Source organism: Ceratotherium simum, chromosome 23 (assembly GCF_057802395.1).
Source record: "Ceratotherium simum simum isolate JZ-2026a chromosome 23, ASM5780239v1, whole genome shotgun sequence".
Lineage (NCBI taxonomy): Eukaryota > Metazoa > Chordata > Mammalia > Perissodactyla > Rhinocerotidae > Ceratotherium > Ceratotherium simum.
This window is the reverse complement of record NC_141922.1, coordinates 21,340,980-21,368,114: the sequence shown is the minus strand read 5'-3', so window position 1 is coordinate 21,368,114 and position 27,135 is coordinate 21,340,980. Positions and strand designations below refer to the sequence as shown.

The following is a 27,135-nucleotide window of genomic DNA, read 5'->3' as shown; positions in this document are numbered from 1 at the left end:
CCTTCCTCAGGGAAAAAAAAGGGATTTTCTGTAATATTTTATTTGAGAAAAGGGGTTAGTTGTTTAAATTTTTTTTTTTTTTTGTGAGGAAGATCAGCCCTGAGCTAACATCCATGCTAATCCTCCTCTTTTTACTGAGGAAGACTGGCTCTGAGCTAACATCTATTGCCAGTCCTCCTCCTTTTTCTCCCCAAAGCCCCAGTAGATAGTTGTATATTATAGTTGCACATCCTTCCAGTTGCTGTATGTGGGACGTGGCCTCAACATGGCCGGAGAAGCGGTGCGTGGGTGTGCGCCCGGGATCCGAACCCGGGCCACCGGTAGCGGAGCACGCACAATTAACCGCTAAGCCACGGGGCCAGCCCATAAACAGTTTTAAAACTATGCTATTTTTAAAGGGCCATCATCAGTTCTCACAGGGTGTTTAACAACAACTTTAGAACAAAAATTTAAGTGGTTTCATTGTGCAGCTCGATGTAGAGTCATGGGAAATTTTTCATCTAGAACTGCATCCTTGTTGGATACTCATAATCATCTCCTGTCTTCTCTTTCTTTCTTCTTTTTAAAAAAATTTATTTATAGCAGGTCATGCAAAGTTGTATGTTTTGCCTGACAGGTTATTCAAATGTTTAATAGTTTAATAGAACTAGCCAGTGACTACGCATTTGGTTATGCCCAGGGACTGGGAAGTGGGGGTGGTGAAATGCATCTGGGAACACAGAGCTGTTGGAAACACAAAAAAGAGTGATGCAACCACTTCATACTCATTAGGATGGTGATTCCAAAAAAAAAAAAACCACCCAGAAAATAACAGGTGTTGGCTAGGATGTGGAGAAATTGGAATCCTTGTGCATTGCTGGTGAGATGGTGTAGGGAGCTGTGAAAAACGGTATGGTGGTTCCTCAAAAAATTAAACATATAGGGGCCAGCCCTGTGGCGTAGCAGTTAAGCGTGCACGCTCTGCTGCTGGTGTCCTGGGTTCGGATCCCGGGTATGCACTGACGCACTGCCTGTCAGGCCACGCTGTGGCAGCGTCCCATATAAAGTAGGGGAAGATGGGCAGAGATGTTAGCCCAGGGCCAGTCTTCCTCAGCAAAAAGAGGAGTGGCATGGATGTTAGCTCAGGGCTGATCTTCCTCACAAAAAAAAAAAAAAAATTAAACATATAATTACCATATGATCCAGCAGTTCCAACTCTGGGTGTGTACCCAAGAGAACAGAAAGCAGGGACTTGAACAGATATTTGTATACCCATGTTTGTAGCGGAATTATTCACAATAGCTGAAAGGTCAAAGTAACCTGTGTCTACTGATGGATGAGTAGATAAACAAAATGGGGTATATACGTACAATGGGATATTATTCAGCTTTAAAAAGGAAGGAAATTCTGCCTCAACATGAATGAAACATGCTAATTAAATAAGCCATTAAATAAAACATTAAATGATTAAATAAATAAATGGACAAATATTGTATGATTCCACTTATATGAGGTACCTAGAGTAGTCAGATTCATCGAGATGGTTCATAGAGTAGGTTGTCAGGGGCTGGGGAGAGGGAGGAATGGGAGGCTATTATGTAGTAGGTATGGAGTTTTAGTCTGGGAAGATGAAAAAGTTCTGGAGATGGATGGTGGTGATGATTGCACAATAATGAGGATGTACTTAATGCTACTGAACTGTATACTAAAAAATGCTTAAAATGGTAAAATTTATGTTGTGTATATTTGACTATAATAAAAAGTAGATAAATAAAAAGTTTGAAAATCACTAAAAAAAGGCAGCGGGGGTTACAGGCGAGGAGCAGACAGGCTTATCTTGTCAGTGTACTGGGGAGCATGAGAAAGACGAAAGCATCTCTCTACTGTGAGGGCCAGATGTGTTCGATCAGAGGAGTCGAAGAGACAGTGGAGTAAGCCTGAAGATGCTGCTAATAATGATGAAAGCAGCAAACACAGGGCATTGCTGATGCTTGTTGTATACCAAGCACTTTACATGTGTTGTCTTATGAAAGCCTCATTCTAAACCAATGAGATGAAAACTGTTAATTCTCCCTTTGGCAAATAAGGAAATTGAGGCTTGAGAGGTGAACTCACTTGTCTACCTTCGCACAGCTGGAAAGCATGGGGAGCGTTTCGAACCCTGATTTTCAGCTCTAGAGCCCGTGATCTAACTGGTTTTCAATCTGCAGCTTCTACTTCACAAAGTTCCTGCAGCTTCAGTCCAAGCTGGTAGCAGTAATGAACACCACTAAATAACGGTAAATAACATGCAGCTTAATAGACGTTTAAATGGGCCTGAAAAAGGTATTCATCTCCTGGCTCATACTAAATCTTTGGGTCTGGTTTTGGAAATCACATTCTCCTCACTGTTTCTTGACAATGCCACCCTCCCCCTTCTATATAATATATGGCAATAATATTAGAGTTTTGTTAACATGCAGAACAGGCAGCAGGCCAGCTGTGCTTGTCAGAAGTCCTCAGCCCCGGATTGTCCTCTACAGATTTCTAGCTCTGGTTGATTATTTAGAAATGACTTGATTCAACGGTAAACATGTTGCTGCTTCAACAGTGAACTGGATTCATTGATGTTAGAGATTGATTGTACTGGTTACTTCCGCCAACTTTTGCTAATCTTGTGTAACTGCGGGGCTGCAAACCAAGTCTCTGTAACATTGATTTTGCCAGTCCATCTCTGTAGTTTTCAACTTGGTAGAATGGAAAAACCATTTAAGATTTCAGGAGCTGTAGAGGCGTGCGTCAGAGTTCTTCCCCTGCGACTTATCGAGACATGCAACCTGTCTGAATCTATTTTTCATCTGTAAAATGGGAAGGAAATGCATAATTCACAAGCTTGTTGTGAGGGCTACATGAGATAAAATTCAGTGGAGTCTCATCTAGAACAGGACATGTTGTATTTCTACTATATAAGGAAAAATGCATGTAGTCAAAAGTATCCTTGCTTTACCCAAGTTGCATAAAAACCACATGCCTTTGTATGTTAGAATTATATTCAGCATGGTGAGATGCCCAGCCTATAAGCAGGACATTTCTGTTTGTCCTCCAGATCCATTCTCTATGGTTGTCAAACCTGCCGTGTGTCCCAGGAGGCTGACTTACACAGACTGCATCAATGGCTCCACTGCCATTGGCTTGGACTGTTATTCCAAGTCAGTGGGAGACACTAGCAGGATGTAGGTGGGAGGGAGGAGAGTGAGGTCACGGTATTTATTTCTCTGCTCTCTCCTCTCTATTGAAGACCACAGCTCCTGTCAGGCAGCCCTCTCCTTGCATGTATCCACTTTAGGCTCTGGAAACTGACCTCTCTTCGTAATCCTCGGGCCTAGAGTTGTTAATGATCACTGCAGTCTGCTAGTCTAGAGCTTCACCATCCTTTCAGTTTCTCTTAACGCTGCCCATAGTTCTTTTATTATAAACTACTTTTTATTAGCCCATTTGCACATCCTCATAGTTTCCTGCTGGGACTCTGATTGCTAGAGCCTGTGAGACCCACCTCAAAACTGAAGTGAGTTGTCTCCTATCTCCTTGAGTGGACAGGCAGGGTAGAATTGCCCACATTGTCAATGGAAAATTCACTTGCTCTTTCTGTTTTTCTCTGAGCATGTACCATGTGTGACGTGATGGTTGGAACTGGCACAGAGTACTCTCAGTAGCCATTGTTTTACCAGTGTGGAATGTGGTTGGATTGTAATGAATTATTTTGGCTCCCTTTCTGCTTCTGTATCACCCTGGATTCTAGCCCAGCGATCAGAGCAGCCGCTTCTCCAAGGTGATTGTGCTTGATGTTTCAGTCTCTCCAGCTTGACTAGAAGCTCTTTGAGGTCATGGACCCTGAGGCTATACACAACTTTGGAGCCTCAATGTCCAGCACGTCGCATGTACCCAGTAAATGTTTGTTGAAGAGATGAGTAGATAAATGAATGCATGGTCTTTCTCAGTTTTGGAAAGAAGTCAATGGGCAGCCCTTTTCCCTCTTCCTTAACCTGTGAAATGTTCAAATTTGAGTAAAACCAGTAGTACATATTTGCTATTCTAAGATCACTCTATTCTTATTTACTCATTGTAGGTTCTGATCATAAACATTCAAAGGATAAGAATAATAATGATAGCCATCATTTAGTGAGCACTTTATGCTCTAGGTACCATCCTAAGTATTTTTCACACATTCTTTCATTTCATTCTTCCTACACCTCTAAGAGGGAGAGATTTTCACCATCAATTTACAGATACGGAAAGTGAATTTGAGATGGGCTAAGTAACATGCTTTAAACCTCCAGTTGCTAAACAGTGATCCTCGCCAAAAAGTTGCTAATAGTGCAGGCTCTTCACTTTCCCACAATCGGCATTAAAAATGAAAAATTTAAATTCCTTGAGTGAACCTGTAGAAATTGAATACCATCTTTAGCGTGCTTTGAATCCAGTGACTCTAATTATCAGTTATCGTGTCAGTTTATTCCATCTGGAAGAGATTAGGAACTCAGAGTCTTTTCTAGAGAAAATAGCTCTTGTTTGTTTTTAAGTTTTGAGATTCTAGAGTGAATGGATCAAGGGGGATGGGGAAGGGTGAGGCTATGCCAAACATTCTGCAACCAAAACCAAAAAGAACACACACGGAGTAGAAGAGGGGGCAGAATCTTCTGAGAGAAGAGGCACATATTGGAGCAAAATAAAAGTGGATCTTCCAGGAGCGATACCAGCGGAAGGCGTGGCTGGGAGTTTTTAAGGGAGGAGGGTATTCTTCCATTAATACAGGCTTTGTGTGCAGGCTCCCTGGGTGGATGGCTTTGTCTTTAAATGCAGAGATGATTCCAAGAGGTGTAGTTGCTGTGTTGTTTTTCTTGCTTTGTTTGCTAAATGAAAACATCCCTGCTTAATTATAGTCTTTTCGCACAGAGCTGGAAAGGGTAAGCAAAGGCATTGTTCCACCAAATGGAAAAAGCACCAAATTGGCAGAAAGCATTTATTAATTTCAGAGCCCCTAACAAAAGAGTCTTTCAGACCAGGAAGAAAAAAAATCCAGATAACATTTTTCACTTTATTAAAGTTAAATTTGTAGTTAAACTTTAACTATAAAGTTAAATTTATTGACATGTAATGTAGATAAAGTACATTTATCATAAGTGTGCAGCTCAATACATTTTCACAAACTGAACACACTTATGGAACCACCACCCAGGTAGTATTTTTAAAAAATTGTCCTCTGTATTCTACAGTGATTTAATATCGTAAATAAAATTAACTTTTGCGGCAGTGTTAGCATTCTCTAGAAGATAAAATTTCCTTTTAAGTAATTAAACTTCTTTGACTTTTCTGTTTCACCTATCACCTGAACGCCACCTCCTCTCCCCAGATGCTTCGAATTGGTTCTTCTTGCTGGTTTGGACTATTGTCCAACCTGACAAGGATTGACGAGAATTGACAAGGGTTGGCTCTCAGGGACGTGTATGTACCTGTGTGTGTCATTTGTTCATGGCTACTCTGTGCAGGTGGTATGCTGGATGCTTTATACAGAGGAGCTCTATTTTTTTTTTTTTTTTTTTGGTGAGGAAGATTGGCCCTGAGCTAACATCTGTGCCAATCCTCCTCTCTTTTGTATGTGGGATGTGGCCACAGCATGGCTTGATGAGCAGTGTGTAGATCTGTGCCCAGGATCCGGGCCCGTGAATCCTGGGCCACAGAAGCAGCACGCGTGAACTTAACCACTGTGCCACTGGGCCAGCCCCAGTAGCTCTAATTTTTACAACCCCATTGAGGTAAGCATTATTATCCTTATTACGTACAAGAAGCCACTCAGGATCATAGAGCCCAACCACAGCTTGGAAATCACAATTCAGAGATTCAAACCCAGAACTACTTCCCATTGCCACTACTCTCTGGAACCGTTTGTGCTAATAGGAAAGAGTGGAGGAGAAGGTAATCAACCACATCGGTCCCAGATTCCTTTTGTGTGACACTGGGGTATTATTCTGTACGCATAACATTTCCTTCCTGCACTAGGACAGATATATTCAGCAAGACTCTGAAGTCTATCCTTTCCATCACATTTCACTTTTGCAGACTGTCTGTGCAAAATAACCAATAACCATTCTACAGATGAAAGAAAGTGAGTTTTACTTGAGCCAGAGTGAGGATTGTAACCCAGGAAGGCCTTAGAAAGCATTTCGGAGAAGCATGGTTTTCAGTACAGTCTTATATCTTTTTAACAAAGGATATACATTAAACACACCCAGGGTACATTTTCCTCAAAGCTTCAAAGAGGTATTTAGTTGCAAATTAGCAGCTCAACATGACCCTGATGTCCGGAAAGGGACAAATCTGGGAATCACCAATAGGAGTAGGAGGGGAAGTATGCATTCTTATCTTAAGAGAGCACCTTCTTTATTTTAATGGTTAAAGCAGATGTACAATGTATGTTTGATAGGCCCTGTCAGGCTTCTTTAGTTCAAGCCGAATCAGTTTTGAACCCGAATAGTTACCCCATATACCTCACTACGTGAAAATCTCTTGTCAAGACCGTTCTCTTCCCTCCAGTCCATGCTAAGAGATGACCGAGAGACTGTTAGCATCTACATGGACACCAGTGGCTCCAGCTTGCTAAGTATTTCTTTATCCCATTTCCCCTAGAGTGAGGTTAGCAACTGGTCCTTTGGCAGTGATAACCCCCCACCGGTTTCCAGCAGGTGGGCCAAATCAAAGTATATAAGAGTAGTTTCCAGCTTTCAAGAAGTTGGTCACTGGTCTTCCAGAGGCCAATGACAAGCACAGGATGGGGTATCCAGTAAGTGCTGACACATTTGTTGAGCTGAAAGCGCAGTTGCCATAATGGAAAGCAAAAAGGTAACTGATGATCATCATACAAAAGGGTCGTTATGCTGTCGTCTTTATTATCCTCATTGACACTCCTGAGCTCAGAATGTATCCACTCTTTCACCTATAGGATCTGAAGCCTTTCTGACCTAATGACTGCCTATTGCCCATGCTTATCTCCTTCTACGTTACCTCCCTCCGTTACCTCTGCTCCCACCTCATCCCCCTATCTGCCTACCGCCCCCCCCCACCCCGTTCTGCCTGTACTCAACACTGCACTGCTGGTGCTGATCTCTCCTCATATTGTGCATTTATACTTGCTGCTCCTTAATCCTGTATCATCTCACTATCTTTCAAGGCCGACTCCCATTTCTTCTTAACCTGGAGCTTGAAAGCTCTCTCTGATAGAGTTAGACTTAGATTTTGTTCCTTGTTTCCCTTTCATTCGGTGTATACTTCTAACTGTTATAGCATTTATCTACCTTGCACATAGGTTTTTAATGTTTGCTTCCCCACTGGATCGTAAGCAATTTAAGAGCAAGGGCCATGTCTTTTCATTTCTGCATCTCCTGGAACATAGAAGATGCTCAATAAATATTTGTTTATTTATTTTTAATTTTTTTTCTTTTCTTTCTTTTTTTTGTGAGGAAGATCAGCCCTGAGCTCTAACATCCATGCCAATCCTCCTCTTTTTGCTGAGGAAGACTGGCCCTGAGCTAACATCTATTGCCAATCCTCCTCCTTTTTTTTCCCCCTTTTTCTCCCCAATGCCCCAGCAAATAGTTGTATGTCATAGTTGCACATCCTTCTAGTTGCTGTATGTGGGACGTGGCCTCAACCTGGCCAGACAAGCGGTGTGTCAGTGTGCACCTGGGATCCGAACCCAGACCGCCAGTAGCAGAGCACGTGCACTTAACCACTAAGCCTTTTTTTTTTTTTTAATTTTTTTGGTGAGGAAGATTGTCGCTGAGCTAACATCTGTGCCAGTCTTCCTCTGTTTTGTATGTGGGATGCCACCACAGCATGGCTTGATGAGCCATGTGTAGGTCCGTGCCAGGGATCCGAACCAGCATACCCTCGGCCACTGAAGCAGAGCATGCGAACTTAACCACTACGCCACCAGGCCGGCCCCTCAATAAATATTTTTTGAATTAATGAATGAATAAATGAAATGACCAAAGTAGGTTTTTTAACAGCTTTGAGATGTAATTCACATACTATACAATTGACCTATTTAAAGTGTACAATTTAATGGTTTTTAGTATATTCACGGATATATGAAAGCATCACCATAATTTTAGAACATTTTCATCCCCTCAAAAAGAAACCCTATACCCCTCAGCTATCACTCCCCTATTCCTCCATCTATCCGTAAGCAGCCACTAATTTACTTTCTATCTCTATAGATTTCTCTGTTCTGAACATTTCATATGAATAGAATGATATAATGTATGGTCTTTTGTGATTGGCCTCTTTCCTTTACTATAATGTTTTCAAGGCTTACCCATGTTGTAGCATGTTTCGGTACTTTATTCCTTTTTATAGACAAATAATATTCCATTGTATGGATATATGACAATTTCACTTTCATCAGTTAATAGATTTTGGTTTTTTTCTACTTTTTGACAATAATGAATAATGCTGCTATGAACATTTGTGTACAAGTTTTTCTGTGGACATACGTTTTCGTTTCTCCTGGACGTATGCCTAGGAATAGAGTGGCTGGATCAATAGTAACTTTATGTTTAATGGTTTGAGGAACTGAGAGACTGTTCTCTGAAGTGGCTGCGGCAGTTTACATTCCCACCGACAGTGTATACGGCTTCCAATTTCTCCACATCCTTGCCAACACTTGTTATTATCTGGCTTTTTGATTCTACCCAACTAATGGGTGTGAAGTGGTACCTCACTGTGGTTTTGATTTGCAGTTCCCTGGTAACTAATGATGTTTAGTGTCTTTCTATGTGCTTATTGGCCATTTGTATATCTTCTTTGGTCTATTGAGATCATTTGTCCACTTTTATTATTTTATTATTTTTTTTGTGAGGAAGATCAGCCCTGAGCTAACATCCATGCTAATCCTTCTCTCTCTTTTTTTTTTTTTTTTTTTTTGCTGAGGAAGGCCGGCTCTGAGCTAACATCTATTGCCGATCCTCCTCCTTTTTTTTTTCCCCAATGCCCGAGTAGATAGTTGTATGTCATAGTTGCACATCCTTCTAGTTGCTGTATGTGGGATGTGGCCTCAGCATGGCTGGAGAAGCGGTGCGTCAGTGCGCACCCAGGATCCGAACCCGGGCCACCAGTAGCAGAGCGCATGCACTTAACCGCTAAGCCATCGAGCCGGCCCTGTCCACTTTTAAGTTGGGTTATTTGTCTTTTTATTATTGAGCTTTAAATGTTCTTTATATATTTTGGATGCAAATCCATTATCAAGCATATGATTTGCAAATATTTTCTTCCATTCTGTGAGTTGTCTTTTCACTTTATTGTTGGTGTCTTTGAATCATAAAACTTTAAAATTTTTTTGTAGTCCAATTTATTTTTTCTTTGATCACTTATGCTTTTGCTGTTATAGCTAAGAATCCTTTGCCAAATCCAAGGTCACAAAGATTTACCCTTATGTTTTCTTGTAAAGTCTTATGGTTTTAGCTCTTACATTTAGGTCATTAATATATTTTGAGTTATTTTTTATATAGGGTATGAGGTAAGGGTCCAACTTCGTTCTTTTGCATGTGGCTCTCTAATTGTCCCAGCACCATTTGTTGAAAAGACTATTCTTTCCCATTGGATGGCCTTGGCATCCTTGTCAAAAATCAGTTGACCATAGAAGTATCAAAGCGGTGATTTTAAATCTCTTTAAAGAGAGGGAGTTATGATTGTACGATGTAAGATCTTGTTGAAAAAAGAGCAGAGACTGTTTCTCTTCCTCTGTCACATCACTTCCACAAATATGCAAGACAAAAGTGATCCTACTGTCACCTAGCCTGTTAACCTGCAGAAAGGTAGTCCCTACTTGTCATTGTGTTCAGTTTTTTATCATTCTTTCTTACTCCTTTTAAATATATCTATTTTCTTTTCTCTGGTTGATATTGTCTTCAATTTTTCTTTATTACTTCATCTTACCCATTCTTAACTTCTTTCTTTTCCCCCCTTTCTTTCTTTGTTTTTGGCAGCAAATCCTTCTATTTTCTAATAATTATGGAAGCATCCAAAATAAATAATAACCATTCCTGTAAAAGGGGCCTTTATAATATATTTTAGAACCCAGCTTCCCTTGACAGTTGTTTGAAAAGGCTTACAGAGGTTTGAATTGTTTTGACTTCAGTGTAGGAACACTTGGTTTCTCTCCTTCTTGTGTAATTTTATGGTTATGAAACCATAGTTGAATGTAGCCTTTCAACACAGCCGTGGCCTTGGAATCTGCACTCAGCTTCTAGCTAAAGCTGATTCAAGTTCTGAAAATAACTGTTTAATACAACACCACTAAAACCATGGGGAGTGTGAAAATTACAACTTAGGTTCCAGAATATCAGTCTCTTCAGAGCATGAAACCAGCATTAAAAGTTTTTCTTCCAGTGAATTTAAAATAGCAAGCAAAGAGGAAAGGATTTTATCCTTCAGAGACAAATAACTCTCTGTTACTGTTGCTTGTGGTATTTCTAGTTTTCAGTCAGTTGATTAACAGATATTTGTTGAACACCTAAGATGATATACTCCCTCCCTAGGCTCAGTTTTCTAAGAAATAAAAACATTTAAGACATAGTGTCTATCCTTTAGAAGCTTCTAATTTAGCTGGAGGGGTAAAAATAGTGCATTAAAAATTGAGAGGTTCTATAAACCATGGTACTGACTTTAAAGTCAAAAAAGGGAGAGATCTGTATGGGTTACTCTTTAGTTGGTATACTTTCAAACAAGGGTTAATACTTAATCTAGACCTTTAAAACAGAGCCCCAGTTTCTCATTTAACACCTTTGTGCAAATAAGAACCAGGCACCCTTTTGCCCTTTCCCCCAGGCAGGTGCAGTCCCTCACCTCCACACAGGACTACTCATGAGAAGTCGAGGCTGGATTTTAGCCATCGTTTGTCCCTGAAGCCAGGTTCCTTTCCACAGTGAACAACCTGTGCCACTGTACAGTGAGCTCTTTTCTTTGAAGAATAGTTTGGATTTCTCCAGGGAAAGGAAGGAGGGAAAATGTGAAGGAACAGCATGAGTAAGGAATAAAGATGAAAATGAGTATGTTCTATTGGGTGTATAAAATGGAGATGAGTCAAGGAAGGCAGAAGATATATGTTGGCAAAGAGCATAAAACGCTGTTTTTCCTCCTTTCCCCTCACTGTTTCCAGTATGTAATATTTTTACTGATACATATTAACAGAACAGCTTTCTGTTTACTAGTTCCAAACTTAATTATCGTGAAAATTATGTCAATTTATCTTTATAACATCTGTTCTATAGCTAATAGCATAGTACTTAAAATACCAATGCTCATGTAGGTATTTCTCCCTAATTAATACTTTCTTGCTAATCACACCAGTCAATGTTATACATTCAAACTGTATGTTGGAAGCATACATCTAAATACATAATTTATACATTGGAAGCTATTTTATTATATTGGGTATTTAAAAAAAATTGTTTTTAAGTTATTTTATTGATTTGGGGCCGGCCTGGTGGTGTAGTGGTTAAGTTCACGTGCTCCGCTTTGGCAGCCCGGAGTTCGCGGGTTTGGATCCTAGGCACGGACCTATGCACCAGTTATCAGGCCATGCTGTGGCAGGCGTCCCACATATAAAGTAGAGGAAGATGGGCATGGATGTTAGGCCAGGGCCAATCTTCCTCAGCAACAGGAGGAGGATTGGCAACAGAGGTTAGCTCAGGGCTAATTTTCCTCACAAAAAAAAAAAAATTATTTTATTGAGGTCACATGGGTTTATAGCATTGTGTAAATTTCAGGCATGCATCATTATACTTAAGCCCCTGTATAGACTGCATTGTGCTCACCACCAATAGTCTAGTTTTCATCCGTCACTATTCACATGTGCCCCCCATCCTCCTCGCCCTCTCCCCACTCCTTATATTGGGTATTAATTTAAGCATTTTATCAGGAACGAGTCATCTGGTTAAACATAAACTTAACCTTAATATAACTCTTTTATTGATAACATTTTCCCCCAGTTACAAACGTAGTACATTCTCTCTGGGGAATAATTTGAATAACAGAGAATTCCATTAAGAAGAAAAGAAAAATCATTCATAAACTATCCCCAGGGGTAAGTAACTCTTTTAATATTTGGGTGAATGAATTTTTAATTTGCAATGGTTATCATGTATACAGAGTTTTTTGCTTTGCTTTTCAAAATAATGTATCATTATAGTAACACATGACTTTTTTTTAAAGCTCTCTCTCTAAATTCTAAAGTGTCTTTTCAGCCTAAGAACCCATGGGTCATTTTGACTCCCTTCCTGGCTCATGCCCTTATATACCATCCACATATATTTCCACATTATATAGGCCTTCTCAACCCTTAAAAAAATTTTTTTTAATGTGCAAGGAGATCGCTATCAGCTTATTTCTATTCCTGTACTGGCCCGTAAATGTAGCAGTTCCTTCTATTGTAATGCTGCCTTCCCTCTGGGTTAAAGTGAGTCTGGGAAATCTGACTCAGATATATATCCAGGAAAGGTTGAAATCAGCTCACATGCTCCGTCAAAATCTGGTGAGTGCTTGCAGCGGGCAAGTATTGTTAATGCATAACATCTTATAAGGCATGTGGCTTTGTGTCATGATTACAGGCCAGCACAGTACAATTTTGACTAAGAATGAATTTGTTCTATAAAATCTAGAGTTTCAGAGCATCGTACACATTTCTGATTACTAGTTAAATGGAATTTTTATTCTTCTCTCTAGAAATACACACAGACTCTTAATTCATTTTGCCACAAAGGAAGGGGCTTGATTTTATCGAATAATGGCTCCATCTAGAAAACTTTTATCATTATCATAGTTATCATCGTCATTATGGCTAAAATGTATTTAGTGTTGAAGGTGTACCTAGTACCATGATTGAAGCCTTTCATGCATATCACACTAAAGCTGCAGAACTCTCCAAGTAGGCGAGAGTTATTATCTTCAGTGTACACTTGGGGAAGCAGAGTCATGTAGCTAACACATGTGCAGGGTTAGGATTTGAAACTAGATTGGTCTTTAATCTCATGCTTTTGAAACTACCCTCTACTTTAAGTAAAGTAAACAATATTAAATAAATGCAGAAGAGACAACAAACAACTGCAAATGAGCTATAAATACTGAAATTGCCTTTCAGCTGACTAATTAAAATAAAGCAGTATGGTGCCTTGTCTCCAAACATGGCTCCAAATGTTTCCACCTCTTCCTGTATGTGCATGTTGCTCTTTCCATGAAGAGGTGGCACATGTGTCCCCTTCTCTGGAGTCTGGCCTGTGTCTGATGGCTTTAACAAATATAATTCAGGGTAATTGGTATTCTGTGACTTCTGAGCCTAGTCATTAAGAAAGCCTGGCCTGGTTGATTGAATTTTGACATGAGCGTCAAGGTAATTCAACAGGCAATGAATAGTCTTTGCAACAAATATTGCTGAGACAACTGGACAGCTACAGGCAAAGGAATAAAGCTGGACCCTTACTTCATGTGTTGTAGAAAAATTAACTCAAAGTGGATCATAGAACTAAATGTAAGAAGTAACACTTGAAAACTCTTAGAAGAAAACATGGGAGTAAATCTTCATGGGCTTGGGTTAGGCAATGGTTTCTGAGATGTGACACCAAAAGCACAAGTGATGACAGAGGAAATGGATAAATTGGACTACCTTCAAATTAAAAACTTAATTTGGGCTACAAACAATACCATCAAGAAAGTGAAAAAAACAACCCATAGAATGGGAGAAAATATCTGCAAATCATATGTCTGAGAAAGGACTTACATCTAGAATGTCTAAAGAACACTTAAAGTTCAATAATAAAAAGACAAGTAACCTAATTTAAAAATGCACAAAGGATCTGAATAGATATTTCTCCAAAGAAGATATACAAACAGACAATAAGCATATATATGCATGCATGCTCAATATTGTCAATCATCAGGGAAATGCAAATCAAAACCACGTTGAAATACCACTTCACACCCACTAGGATGGTCCTAATAAAAAAAGAACAGATGATAACAAATGTTGGTGAGGATGTGGAAAAAATGGAACTCTCATCCTTTACTGGTGGGAATGTAAAATGGTATAGCCCCTTTGGAAAACAGTCTGGCAGTCTCTCAAAAGGTTAAACAGAGTTACCATATGACCCAGCAATTCTACTCCTAAGTGTATATCCAAGAGAATTAAAACATATGTCCACAAAAACTTGCATATGAATGTTCAAAGCAACATTATTAATAATAGCCCAAAATGGAAACAACCTTAATGTACATCAACTGATGATTGGATAAACATAATGTGGTATATCCATACAATGGAATATTATTTGCAATAAAGAGGAATGAAACACATGCTACAACGTGATGAACCTTGAAAACATTATCCTAAATGAAAGAAACCAGTTACAAAGGACAGCATATTTTATGATTCTATTTACATGAATTGTCCATAATAAGCAAATTCGTAGATGAAGAATGTAGATTAGTGTTTGCCTAGGGCTGGGGCAATAGGGAAGTAGGGAGTGAAGGTTAATGGGTATAGGGGTTCCTTTGGGGTGATGAAAGTGTTTTATTAGGGATTGTGATGGTTGCACAAATCTGTGTATATACTTAAAACCATTGAATTGTACATGTTAAATGGGTTAACTGTCTGGTAAGTGGATTATATCTCGATAAAACTGTAAAAAAGTTCTGGCAGCATCTGCTTCCTCCCTCTTGAGCTCTGTATCTCAGTGTCCACGCTGGAGAGAGAGGCCATGTTGACTCAGGAATACTGCATTGCCAGAGGTCCAGCCCTAGCCACCATCTGCCTGCAATTGCATGAATGACCCCAAACAAGACTGATAGAGAAACTGCACAGTTGAGCCCCAGGCAACCCACAGAATAGTAAGATATAATTAAATGATGGTTGTTTTAAGCCACCAAATTTGGGGTAGCTTGTTACCTAGAAAAAGATCATTGGAACAAGTAGTAAGTCAAATTCTTGCTTTAACATTGTGACTACACATTAATACTAAAATCAACTTCCTTGAAAGGCTGTGTCATAAACAGAGGAAGTTGGATGGGGATATTACTTGATTTTAAGGAAAAATGAAATAAGGAAGAGCTAAGGGTGGTGGGGCATGTTTGAAATGACAAGTTGAACCCATCCAAGCAGGCTGGTCTCTTTTCTGAAGCTCACGTCGGTAGCATCAGTTAGGCAGCTGCTTGTCCAGGGGCCACCAGCTACTTAGCAGGAGCTCTAGGGGGCTGACAGGTCGTGTTTCTGGTTACGAGTGACACAAATAAACCCCCATCCACTTGTCTTCCCCACACCTTGAAAGGAAAATCGCTGAGCTGGAAGGAACAGAGTGGTTAGACACAGAGAGAAAGTCCGGGCATCTGCATTTGTATCTTAGATGGAGAACATCAATAGGGCAGAAACTCTTGATTCACCTCATCTCCACACAGTATCATCCTGAGGGGATCATTTTTAAGATATTCTTGGATAATGATGTGTTAGCAGGGGAATGCATAGAAATGAGTTTCATTTATTCCTTCAGCAAATACTTGTTGAGGACTTATTGTGCTAGGAAACAGCTGTGAACCGCATAGACAGGGATCCTGGTCTCAAAAAGCTTATAGTTAAGTGAGCAGGTGATGCCCCTAGGGCTCTGAGAAGGGCCTTGCAGGAAACTATGGGAGCCCTAGAAGTGGCACATGGTCCAGATTTTTGGGAGCCAAGAAGACTTCTTAGGGAAATAACATCCAAAACCAGAAAACTGAGGAGGCTAGTTTTCCTCTATTTTGACTTCAAAATACCTTATTTAAGGGTCTAAAGAAACGAGAAAAGGGTGGTATTCCTTATTTCCGCATGTGCATGGGCCCTTCAGTTTTTTCTAGATTCCCATCACCAGTGTAGTCTTCCAGGTCTAGCTCCATGTAGCTTTATTCCGTGCAGTTTGTTTCCAGGACCTTCCAGTATTCATTCAGTACTTTCTAAGCTGTGTGATGTGTTTCTGTTTTTGGGGTTTCACACCTTTTTGCCATTGCCCGTTGATATGAATGTATTCCAGTTATCTATTCCTGCAAAACAAATCACCCCCAAACTTAGTAGTTTAAAACAAGAATGGCATATTATTTCTCCTGATTGTGTGCGTTACAAGGCATTTCCTCTACTGGTTTCACCTGGGCTCATTCATATGCTTGCTGGAGGGTCAGCTGAGCTGGAAGGTCCAGGATGGCCTCGTTCACTTGTCTGAGAGTTGGTGCTGGCTGTTGTCTGAGCATCTTAGTTCTCCTCCATGTGGCTTCTTCACTTCCAGTAGGCTAGACTTGCTTCCTTACATGGCAGTCTCAGTATGGCATTCCAAGGGGATAAAGGCGGAAGTCGCAAGGTCTCTGAAAGCTTTGCCTTGGAAGTCACATAATGTCATTTCTGCTACATTTAGTTGGTCAATGCAAGTCACAAAGGCAGCCCAAGTTCAAGGGAAGGGAACGTAGATTCAACTTCTTGATGAGAGAAAGAGTGAAGTCACATTGAAAAGAAGCATGAGAGGAGCTGTTGTGGCCATCTTTGCACATAATTGCCTATAGAATGTCCGTATGATTCTGTCACTTGTGTTCATGTATATGTAGCAGTTGTCCTTTCCACTTCTAAGAAGGCCCTGGTCATTATTATATTAAATATAATTCTTATCATACCAACCAGCTGTTACCCTGGAAATCAGCCTATTAAGTAGCTATTTCTAAGGATGGATTAAAGTGCAAAAGAGGATTGACTTGGGGAAAGGTCTAAATAAGAAGATTGTAAAATGCGAGTTCTGTTCCGTGCCAAATAAGAAGGTTTTTAATGAGTTCTGTTATATGCTAATAGCTTGTGTGAGTATTCTTAATCGCTTCTCGAGCTTTTGGTTAAGATCAACTGTAGCATCTTTTCTTACCAGTTTAATATAAATACTCTTAAGGTAAAAGCATACATTTATAATATATATACTTAGAACTTTTTTCCCCCTAAGATTTTTAATGATAACAGCAATCTAGTGAAAGAAGTGGGATAGGCATTATCTTCCTCGTTTCATATGAGTTTGGGAGACACTAAAGCAGTGAGACTTGTGATTAGTTTGTGGCAGAGCTGTGTTTGGGTCCCAGGTCTCCTACTTCCCAATTTGGCTTCCAAACAGTAGAGCTCTGAAGATGCTGCTGGGAAGAGTGGAGGGATCTTGAAGGAATCTTCCTTTTCATCAGTTCATAGCTATTAGGCACAGATTCATCCTGCCCTGATGCCGGCACAATGATTAGTTTGGTATAACATCTTGTATATACATTGTCTTTTGTATTATAAAGTTGTTTCACTCACACACACATATGATTCTCACAACAGCTGGGTGAAGATATCGTTATACTCTTGAGCAAAAGGAGGCTGAAAAAAAAGAAAAGTGGCCTGCTTTGCATCTCACAACTACTAAGTGACCCATTCCGAATAAACTTAAGTCTTCAAATTCCTAGTGCTCTGTTCTTTCCACAGCAGGATTGGGCTTTAAGTCTGAAAGCATTGAAAATGAACATCATGAATGGACATTCCGGTACACAAGTTCAATTACCTCCAAATGAAATGATTTATAAATATGTATAAAGTGCTTGTTTGCATGACCTTGAGCAAGTTTCCTCCCCACGACACTGAATGCTATCATTCACTTTTTCTCATTTCGATGAGAATAACATTTTTCTCATGTGGATGAAAAGGAGTTGGATTACAATGATTTCTAAGATTTCTTCCTGCTCTAGAATGAAATGGTACAATTTACGTTGCATACTATTGTTAGTTTGAGAAGAAATGGAGGTTTTTAAAAGAGAGAGATAAACTTCCAAGTAGAAGACAGGAACTTATCAGGAATAGTTTTAAAGGAAGATGACACAATGATTGTGGCATTGTTATGAGGTTCCTTTTTTTTTTTTTGTGAGGGGGACTAGCCCTGAGCTAACGTCTGATGCCAATCCTCCCCTTTTTTCCTTGAGGAAGATTGGCCTTGTGCTAACATCCGTGCTCATCTTGCTCTGCTTTATGTGGGACACCGCCACAGCATGGCTTAACAAGCGGTGCGTCAGTGCGCGCCTGGGATCCAAACCTGTGAACCCTGGGCCGCCAAAGCGGAGCGCTTGCACTTAACTGCTGTACCACGGGGCTGGCCCCAGAGGTTCCATTTTTCATTGAACAAAGTTTTTTTTTTTAAACAGTTTTATTTATTTATTTGTTTGTTTGTTTGTTTGTTTGTGAGGAAGATCAGCCCTGAGCTAACATCCATGCCAATCCTCCTCTTTTTGCTGAGGAAGACTGGCTCTGAGCTAACATCTATTGCCAATCCTTCTCCTTTTTTTTTCCCCCAAAGCCCCAGTAGATAGTTGTATGTCATAGTTGCACATCCTTCTAGCTGCTGTATGTGGGACGTGGCCTCGGGTTGGCCGGAGAAGCGGTGCATCAGTGCGCGCCCGGGATCTGAACCTGGGCCACCAGTAGCGGAGCACGCGCGCTTAACCACTAAGCCACGGGGCTGGCCCCTGAACAAAGTTTTATGGACAAACACGGACTCTACCCTGGTGGAGATTATGATTGAGTAGGGGAGGTAGTCTTTAATCTGATAATCACAAAAACTGTTCAGGAACTAATGATATGGCCTAATAGAAACCTGACACTAACTGAGATACAAAGGATATGAAGTTAAGTAGGCTTTTGAGGAGTGGAGGAGTAGTGGGGGGAAGTGAAGGAGAGCATTCCAGCTGTGGGAATGACATATTCACCGGCCCTGTGGTAGATGGAGCATGATATGTTTGAGAAACTGAAAGAAGACCAGTGCCTTTGGAGCAGACAGAAGTCAGAGGTGAGAATGGTCCTAAGGAGGCAGGGGGCAGTGTGCATGCATTGTGGGCCATATAAAGGATTTTGGTCTTTAGCCTAGAAGCAATGAAAAGCCACTGAAGTGTATTTTTCAACAAGGGCAGGACATTCATTATCAGGTTTGAATTTTAAAAAGATCATTTTACTTGCTGTGTCTGGACTTAAGTACTTGAGGTTGGGTTGAATGGGTACATAGTACCCGCTGGATGGCTTGGGTTGAGGTTGCGTTGAGTGGGTACGTGGTACAGTCCAATTAAGAAACCACCACAATTATCTAGGTTAAAGATGTTGGTATTTTGGACTATGATGGTGGCGACGCCAGAGATGAGAAGACCTAGACACATATGAGAGTGATTTGGGAGGTAACATTCACAGTTCATGCTGATTGACTGGGCAGGGGGTTGAGGAAGATGGAGGCATCAAGGATGATGCCTTGTTTCCTGGCTGGAAGGTGGAAGCACTCATAGGTACAGGGCCAGGCTTGTGGAGAAGAACAAGAGTTCAATTTTGAGCTTGTTGATTTTGAGATGTCTTTGAGATGTCCATGTGGATTCAAAGGTCTGGAGTTGGGAATATAGGCCTGGTTTAGGGAAGTATTTGGGGAACCGAATCTCAAGGGATTCCAGCCTTTAAAGTCCAGGGAAGTGAGGAAGAGCCAACACAAAGGTAACCTTGAAAGAGTTAGGGAACAGTGTGATGTCCCTCTAGTTGAAGGGAGTGGTCCGTAGCATCTAATGCTATCAGTGTCAACCAAAATGAAGACTTACCAAATGCCAATCATATGTAGATGCACGGGAACTATTATGGTCCCAGTGGGAGCTATTTTGGAGTGTAGTGAGAACAGAAACTAGAGGAGTTGGAGAATGCTTGGGAAGGTAGGTGTGAGAAACAGGCTATGTGGGGTTGGGGGATTGTAAAGGAGTGACTTACGTAGTTGTCTTAGTCATTTCTGGCTGCTTTAACAAAAATACCGTAGACTGGATGGCTTAAACAATAAACATTTATTTCTTATAGTCTGGAGGCTGGGAAGTCCAAGATCAAGGCGCCAGCAGATGTGGTGTCTGTTGAGAGCTCTGTTCTTGGTTTGCAGACAGTCATCTCACTGTATCTTCACAGAGAGAGAGAGGAAGCAAACTCTCTTGTGTCTCTTCTTGTAAGGGCAGTAATTCATGGGGGCTCCACCCTCAGGAAATAATCACCTCCCAAAGGACCCATCTCCAAATACTATATCCCATTGGGCAGTAGCATTTCAATATGTGAATTTCCGGAGGACACAAACCTTCGGTCCATAGCAATAGTCTTCTTCTTAGCATAATGATTTGGGAAATGGAATAATAGTTTCAGGAAAGAAATGCCAGCCTTTTTAGAAAGGTAGGGTCGGACTTGGCCAGTAACTTGCAACTCTTTTCCAAGATGGCTAAACTGAATGCAGTCTGCTAATGCAAATGTTTTAAATTGAATCTTGAGTTTTTTTCTAATTACCAGGAAAATACATCTTGTTCACTTCTGAAGCAGATCCTTCTCTTAGAAATCACATTGGGGCAGCACACGACAGCCACATCTGTCTGTCTGACAACTTTGCTGCGATACTTCACAGAAGCCTAGGATGTAGAATTTCAAATGAGCTACTTTCCTTTTGTGTAAGTCTTTTTTTTCTTCCCTTTCTTCCTCCCAGGCTGATGAGCCCTGAAAACACACTCCTGCAGCCCAGGGAAGAGGAAGGGATCAAGTATGAGCGCACCTTCATGGCATCTGAATTCCTGGATTGGCTGGTTCAGGAAGGTGAGGCCACCACAAGGAAAGAGGCAGAGCAGCTTTGCCTCCGGCTTATGGAGCATGGCATCATACAGCACGGTGAGTGTATGGGTCAGCTTTGGCGGTGGTAACAAACAACTCTAAATCTGGTGGCTTACAACAACAGGCATTTATTTCTCACTCATGGGTCTACAAGTCAACTCTGCATATGATTGAGCTCAGTTTGGCTTGTCTCCAAGTTGGAGGTCAAGTTCAGGTATGTGTTCTGTGCCTTCTCATTCTGGCACCCAGGCTAAAGGAACCTCGACTCTCTGGGATATAGTGTTTTTACAGACGAGGGCAGAAGCTTAAGAGTGCAGGCAGATTATTGTAGTATCTCCAAAAATTTCTGTTTGAGTATGATTTAACATCACAACTGCCATATCCAACTGGCTACAGCAAGTCATCTAGTCAAGTCTGGATAGGAAGTAGATGCCTCTCACAAAGTTGTTTGCAAGGGGAGAATGAAAATTTGCCAAACCATAGTAGAAGCTGCCACAGTGAAGAGGTAATCCAAAAGGACTTCATAAAACTTTCACTTTCCTTTTAGGGCTGAATCGTAATGATGCAATATAACCTATTGGTTAAGGACTATTATTAGTTATCTATTGCTGCTTAAGAAATTGCCCTGAAACTTAATGGTGTAAAACAATAATAAATGTTTATTCTCTCACACAGGTTCCCTGGGTCAGGAATTTGAGAGAGGCTTATCTGGGTGGTTGTAGCTTGGGGTCTTTCTTGAGGTTGCGGTCAAGATGTCATCTGAGGCTACAGTCATCTGAAGGCTTGACAGGCTGGAGGATTTGCTCCCACAGTGGCTTACTTGTATGCCTAACAAATTGGTGCTGACTATTGGTAGGAAGCTTCATTCCAGTGCTGTATGGACTTCTTCGTAAGCCTCCTTGAGAATTCTTATAACAAGGCAACCTAGTTTCTTCCAGAAAGAGTGATCCAAGAGAGTGTAAAACAGAAGCCACAATGTCTTCTAACTGAGCCTTGGAAGTCACATACTGTCATTTCCTTAATACTCTATTGGTTACCAGGTCAGCTCTTTTCAAGGGAGAGGACTACACTAGGGTGTGACGACCAGGAGGCAAGGATCACTGGAGCCATCTTGGGGGCTGGCTATCACAAGAACATGGGTTCTGGAATCCCAACTCCATCACTTGTTAGCTACTTACCTTCTCTCATTTGTAAAATGGGGATACCCTCATAGGGTGGGTTGTAGGAATAAGTGGAATAGATATAAAGCACTTGGTTCAATGTCCTGCTCTTAAAAAATGCGCAATTTATTAATATAGCTGCAAGGTGTAGGTTTAGAACAGTGAAGAAAGGTCTGGAAACCAGATCGGCATTTCAGCCTAAGGGTCAATATGAAAGGCGATGCTTGAGTCATTCTTGCTGTTAATTCCCCTACCCCCACTTCTATGCAGGCCTAGGATTTCTATCCCAAGGTTAGGAAGATAGCAATGGAATTATAGAGATAAAAGAAACTTTCAAAATTATTTGGCACAGTGTTTTACAAACTGTAGATTGCAATCCTTTAGTGGGTTATGAAATAAATTTAGAGAGCCATCTCCAGCATTAAAAAAGAATTTAAATAGACTAGACTAGACTCTTACTACTCAAAAGTATGGTCCGTGGAGCCAAAGTGTCACATGGAAAGCATGATAGAGATGCAGAATCTCTGATCCTACCCAAGTCCTGCTGAATCTGATCTACTTTTTAACATGATCCCCAAATGATTTGAATGCACATGAAAGTTTGAGAGGCACTGGACTGGATTTAACTAGAATAGAAAATATCAGAGCATATTTTATGTAGTAAGGGTAAGTATTGTTTTATAAAACTTTTTTTCAGTTAGGTGTACATTATGTAAATATATGGACATATTCATGTATGTATTGATTTGCAAGATAAAAATTACTTGTTACCGTGTGTTGGGGTCAAGTATTTTGAAAGCTGTTGATCTAGAGGCCTTGGTTAAAGTGGCACTCAAGCCATTCGGGGTGTTCCAGGGTTTTTCTCCTATGCAATGCTGCCACAATCAAATTCACAACTGTTTATTGATGGCTCCCTATGTGTACTGCTGGGCTAAGTTCAGGAAAGTATAGTGCCAATGTGGTCCCCAGCCTTAAACAGCTTATAGTCTTGTTAGGACTATAAAATGGATATAGAAGCAATTAGAGAACAGTAGAAGATAATACTGTATATTTTTTTAATTTGTTTATTTTATACTATGTGCCAGGCCCTATTCTAATCATTTTACACATATTAACTTATTTAAACCTCTTAAATTGTTTGAGGCAGATATCCTTTTGTTGTTGTTAAATTTTATTTTATTATGGTAAGAACACATAACATGAATTCTACCCTCTTAACAAATTTTCAAGTGTATAATATAGTATTCTTAACTATCGAGTAGGTATTCTTATCATCTCCATTTTATACACAAGGAACCCGAGGCACCAATAGGTTAAATAATTTTAGGCCACTTAGGTGGACATTTGCCAATAAGTGCGAACTTGGAGTTGGTTGGAGTGACTGAGGCTTTCCACATTGAAAAACGGTGTGTTTGGGTTAGAGTTGATTCTGTCATCTTTGCTCCAGACAGAAGGCGGCAGGTGATACCAAGTTCTAGGAGAAAACCAGCCTCTTCTACTATGATCTACTGCCTCATACTATACATCTCAGCTTCAGAGCGAAGATAGAGGATGCCATGAATTGTTTCCAAATGATTTCCAAAGAGTGTGTAATTATACTTCAATTACAGTACAGTTTGGTAATACTATAAACATAAATGCCATTAAGTCACAAAGTAAAGGGTAAAGTAAGGCATTATTGATAGCATATCTTAACCACTGAAGTTTGCTGTCCATGGTTTTAGGAGGATTGAATAGTCTATACACGGAAATTGGAGTTTCCAAGGAAGTTCCCGTTTCCCAGCACAGCAGTTCATTGCTAGATCACAAGTTCTAATCTGAGTTATGAAAATATAGCCACCTTATATGTGTATGTTAGAGTTAATAATAAATCCTAGTTAGTGTCTTAAGCAAAGCTCTGAACTGTTTAGCTAATAATTAATTTCACAGGTTAAATATTAAAGAAAGTCAGCCGTTAGGCTTTGAGCAGAAGGTTTCTGGATAAAGTGGTTCTCTAGGTTGAAACCAGTAGGCATCAAAAATTAGGCCCACTTATGAAATCCTAACTAGCTTCATTTATGAATGGTGACTGATGCTCTATAATCAAGACAGAACTTGTTAGATGAGTAATTAACCTGCAAACGTATATATGTGTATACATATATATACATGTAAGTATATATGTACATACTTATACAAATGTATGTATGTTGACCATGTATGTACATATTTGTCTAGCTTTTCATTTATCGAGGTTTACTGTGTGCCAGCCACTGGGCTAAATACTTCATAGATTTTAATATATTGTATATTTAATATGTACATGCTTCATATATATGACATAGTTTGTATACATAATCTTATTAAATCCTCACAGCAATTCTAGGACATTGGTATTATTATTATTACAGTTATACAGTGAAAAAATCTGAAGTTCAAAGCCTTTAAAATATTTTCCCAAAGTTGCATAGCTAGTCAGTAGCTACTAGGCACTGTACCTTAGAAAGAAGTTTGCCTTGGCCCAGGATGTATGTAATCAGGTGTGGCTGCCTGGCACAGTGGAATGAACATGGTCTTTGGAGGGAGACAAGACAGGATTTAGGTCCCAGCTCCTTCACCTACTGAGTGACCATGTCTACATCTCAATGCTTCCATTCCTTAGGTTTTTAAATTTATGGAATTAGAGTCATGTTATATATCTTTAAGATTTTTTTTTTGGAAGCCTATGATCACCCATACATACTAGAAGGACTCAACATATAGTTGGACTCATGGCTAAGATATATTACAACGAAACGACACAGAGAAGGATCAGTAAGGGAAAAAGACATATCAGGTATTGTCTGGAGAAATCCAGGTACAGGCTCCTCTGTTCTCCCTCCCAGGAAGGGCCCCACAGAACTGGCTGCTTCCTCCAGCAGGAACATATGGTAACGCATGGGCAATGTCTCTGCCCAGGGAAACCTTCTTGAGATCAGAGTACAAGGTTTTTATTGGGGGCTGCTCATGGAGGTATACTCTGCCTGCTTGGCCAGCCACAACTGCCAGCATTCCAGACTCTCAGAGGGAAAACACGTGTTCTCCATAAATCATGGTGTTTGTACAAACAATCTAGGCAGGCTGGAATGGTAGAATGCGGTGCCCCAGGTGGGCAAAGTTGCCTTATCAGTTAGTAACTTAGGGAACCTTCCAAGAGCCAAGTTCCCAGACGCTAGCCATGGGCCAGCGCCACGAGCAGGCCCTTCTGTATCAGCGCTGCTATGGTAACTCTTGCCTGCACAGAGCTGCTGTGAGAATTGAGTGACAGTGGTTGGCAAAGCTTTTAGCACAGCGTCTACCTCTTATGGCCTTCAAATGCCAGCTATTGTGCGTGATCTGATTAACTCTAAATACCAGTTAAAATTTATAGGGCCCCTACCATATGCCAGGCTCTGTTCTATTCAGTCTACTCATTTACTCATTTATTCCTCTCAATAACTCTGTGAGTAGGTATCATAATCATTCTCATTTTTAAGATGAGGTTAAGTAACTTGCTGAAGACAAGAGCTAGTAAATGGTAGATTCAAGATTCAAATCAAGGTGATCTGGCTCTTAATCACTAAAGAAGATTAGATGCTAATTCTAAGCTCCACTAGACTAGGAAAAGAATTCTCAACTTTTATTGCATCAGCTCACGCAGTCTGGCAGATGTTGCAACTATAAAAATTGTAGGCCTATAAAATATACAAGATTTCCTTTCTGCAAACAATGGCCAAGTGCCTTGAGATTTTTGTGTAACCTTTGCAAATGTGATGAACACATTTCTTTACTCTCATAAAATATCTCCTTCAACTGCTTTAGCTGCTATCCAGCTATCTTATCCTTAAATGGAGGGAGACAGAAACCAGATAATCACATGGGTAAATTGCTCACAGCTGCAGCAGCTGACCCTGGATAATCAGGCTACTGCTGCTGTGTCCAGGCATATAATTTCCTCTTTTAACGATTTAGTCAGTGCACTTCAACAATTTCAACACTTCATCAAGCCCTCTTTCTTTTTCTTTTGTTTAAAAAATATATTTATATAACATTTTGCAATACACAAAGCAGTTTTACATAGATTATCTTTTTAAGCCTCTCAGCTGCTGGAGGGTAATTGTGATTATCCCATTCTCCAGTGGAAGATAGTAGCTGAGATATTCACTCTGATAGCTGTGAAGAGAGAACTTGGGATCCACTGCAAAGGAAGCTAAATGCTAAATCCAGACAGGAATTAACCCCCTCTTTCCAGTAATTAAGATCACTGACAGAATTCAGCCCAAGCCTGGCATAGCCTAGCCTAAGGAAGAGAGAGAGAGAAAGAGGGAGGGAAGGATGGGAGGAAGGAAGAAAGGAAGGAAGAAAAAAGGCACTGATGATTGAGGCTAAGGGCAAGATTGCAAAGTGCCTGAGACCATATGATATTACAGAAAAAAATTATTCTGACACTTGTTAAAACAGTACAGAAGACTTTATTCAAGACTATTGCAATAGAAGTATTGCAGTAGGGGAGGGAGATGGGGCTCAACTCTAAATACAACAAGGACAAGTGGGGATTTATAGCCATGGGACAGGGAGGGGGTCAGTGGATAGAAATTTATTAATAGGAGACATCAAGGGTAGGGGGATTCTTACTAAACCAACTAAGAGAATTCTTGGTAAAGGCAGGCTAAGGACTTATACATCAAAGATGGAGGATGAGGAACTTGATCAGATATCAAGGGTGGGGGATTCTCAATAAACTGACTTTGTAGGATTCTTTGCTAAGACTGGACTGGGCAGGCCAAAGACAGGATAGGGCCAAGGTCAAGGCCTAGTTGAAAAGAGGGCTCAGAGAAACCTGACTAAAATCAGGACAAGGAGAGAGTCTTTGTCAGTGGCAACCTACCCTTGCTTTTCTACCCTCCCTTCCTCTCCATCAAGACTCTCCTACTCACATTCTCTTACTTTTTGCTTTTAGTAACTTCTTGCAACTAACAAAATGCAGATTTTTCCATTACAGGTGGTACCCAGTATCGTAGTCTTTGTTTACCCATAATTAGAATGTAAGTACTTTGAGGACAGAGAATTTGTTTTCTCCATCTCTGTATGCCCAATGGCTTGGCATTTATATATTAGCTACTCAGTAAAAAATGTGTTGAATGAACAAATGACAGTAGTGACAACTTATTGAGGACTTGCCATTTGCCGGGCACAATGTTGAGTATTTGTATATAAGCAGCCCCAGTCATCATTTGCTTCAAATATATGGCAGAGCCAGCTGACAGTGAAAGGAAACATTGACAAACCAGGCTGCCTGGA

At 40.4% G+C, this 27,135-nt stretch overlaps 1 protein-coding gene across 2 annotated transcripts in view; it reads left to right on the top strand.

The window, feature by feature from the left end:
• Window positions 1-27,135, top strand: part of DEPTOR (DEP domain containing MTOR interacting protein) — a 151,881-nt gene that overhangs the window by 54,952 nt on the left and 69,794 nt on the right. For both annotated transcript variants that reach the window (XM_004431110.3, XM_087447503.1), the window contains exon 4: window positions 20,556-20,734. In XM_004431110.3, the coding sequence (XP_004431167.1) occupies window positions 20,556-20,734 (179 nt within the window). The remainder of the gene's footprint in view (window positions 1-20,555; window positions 20,735-27,135) is intronic.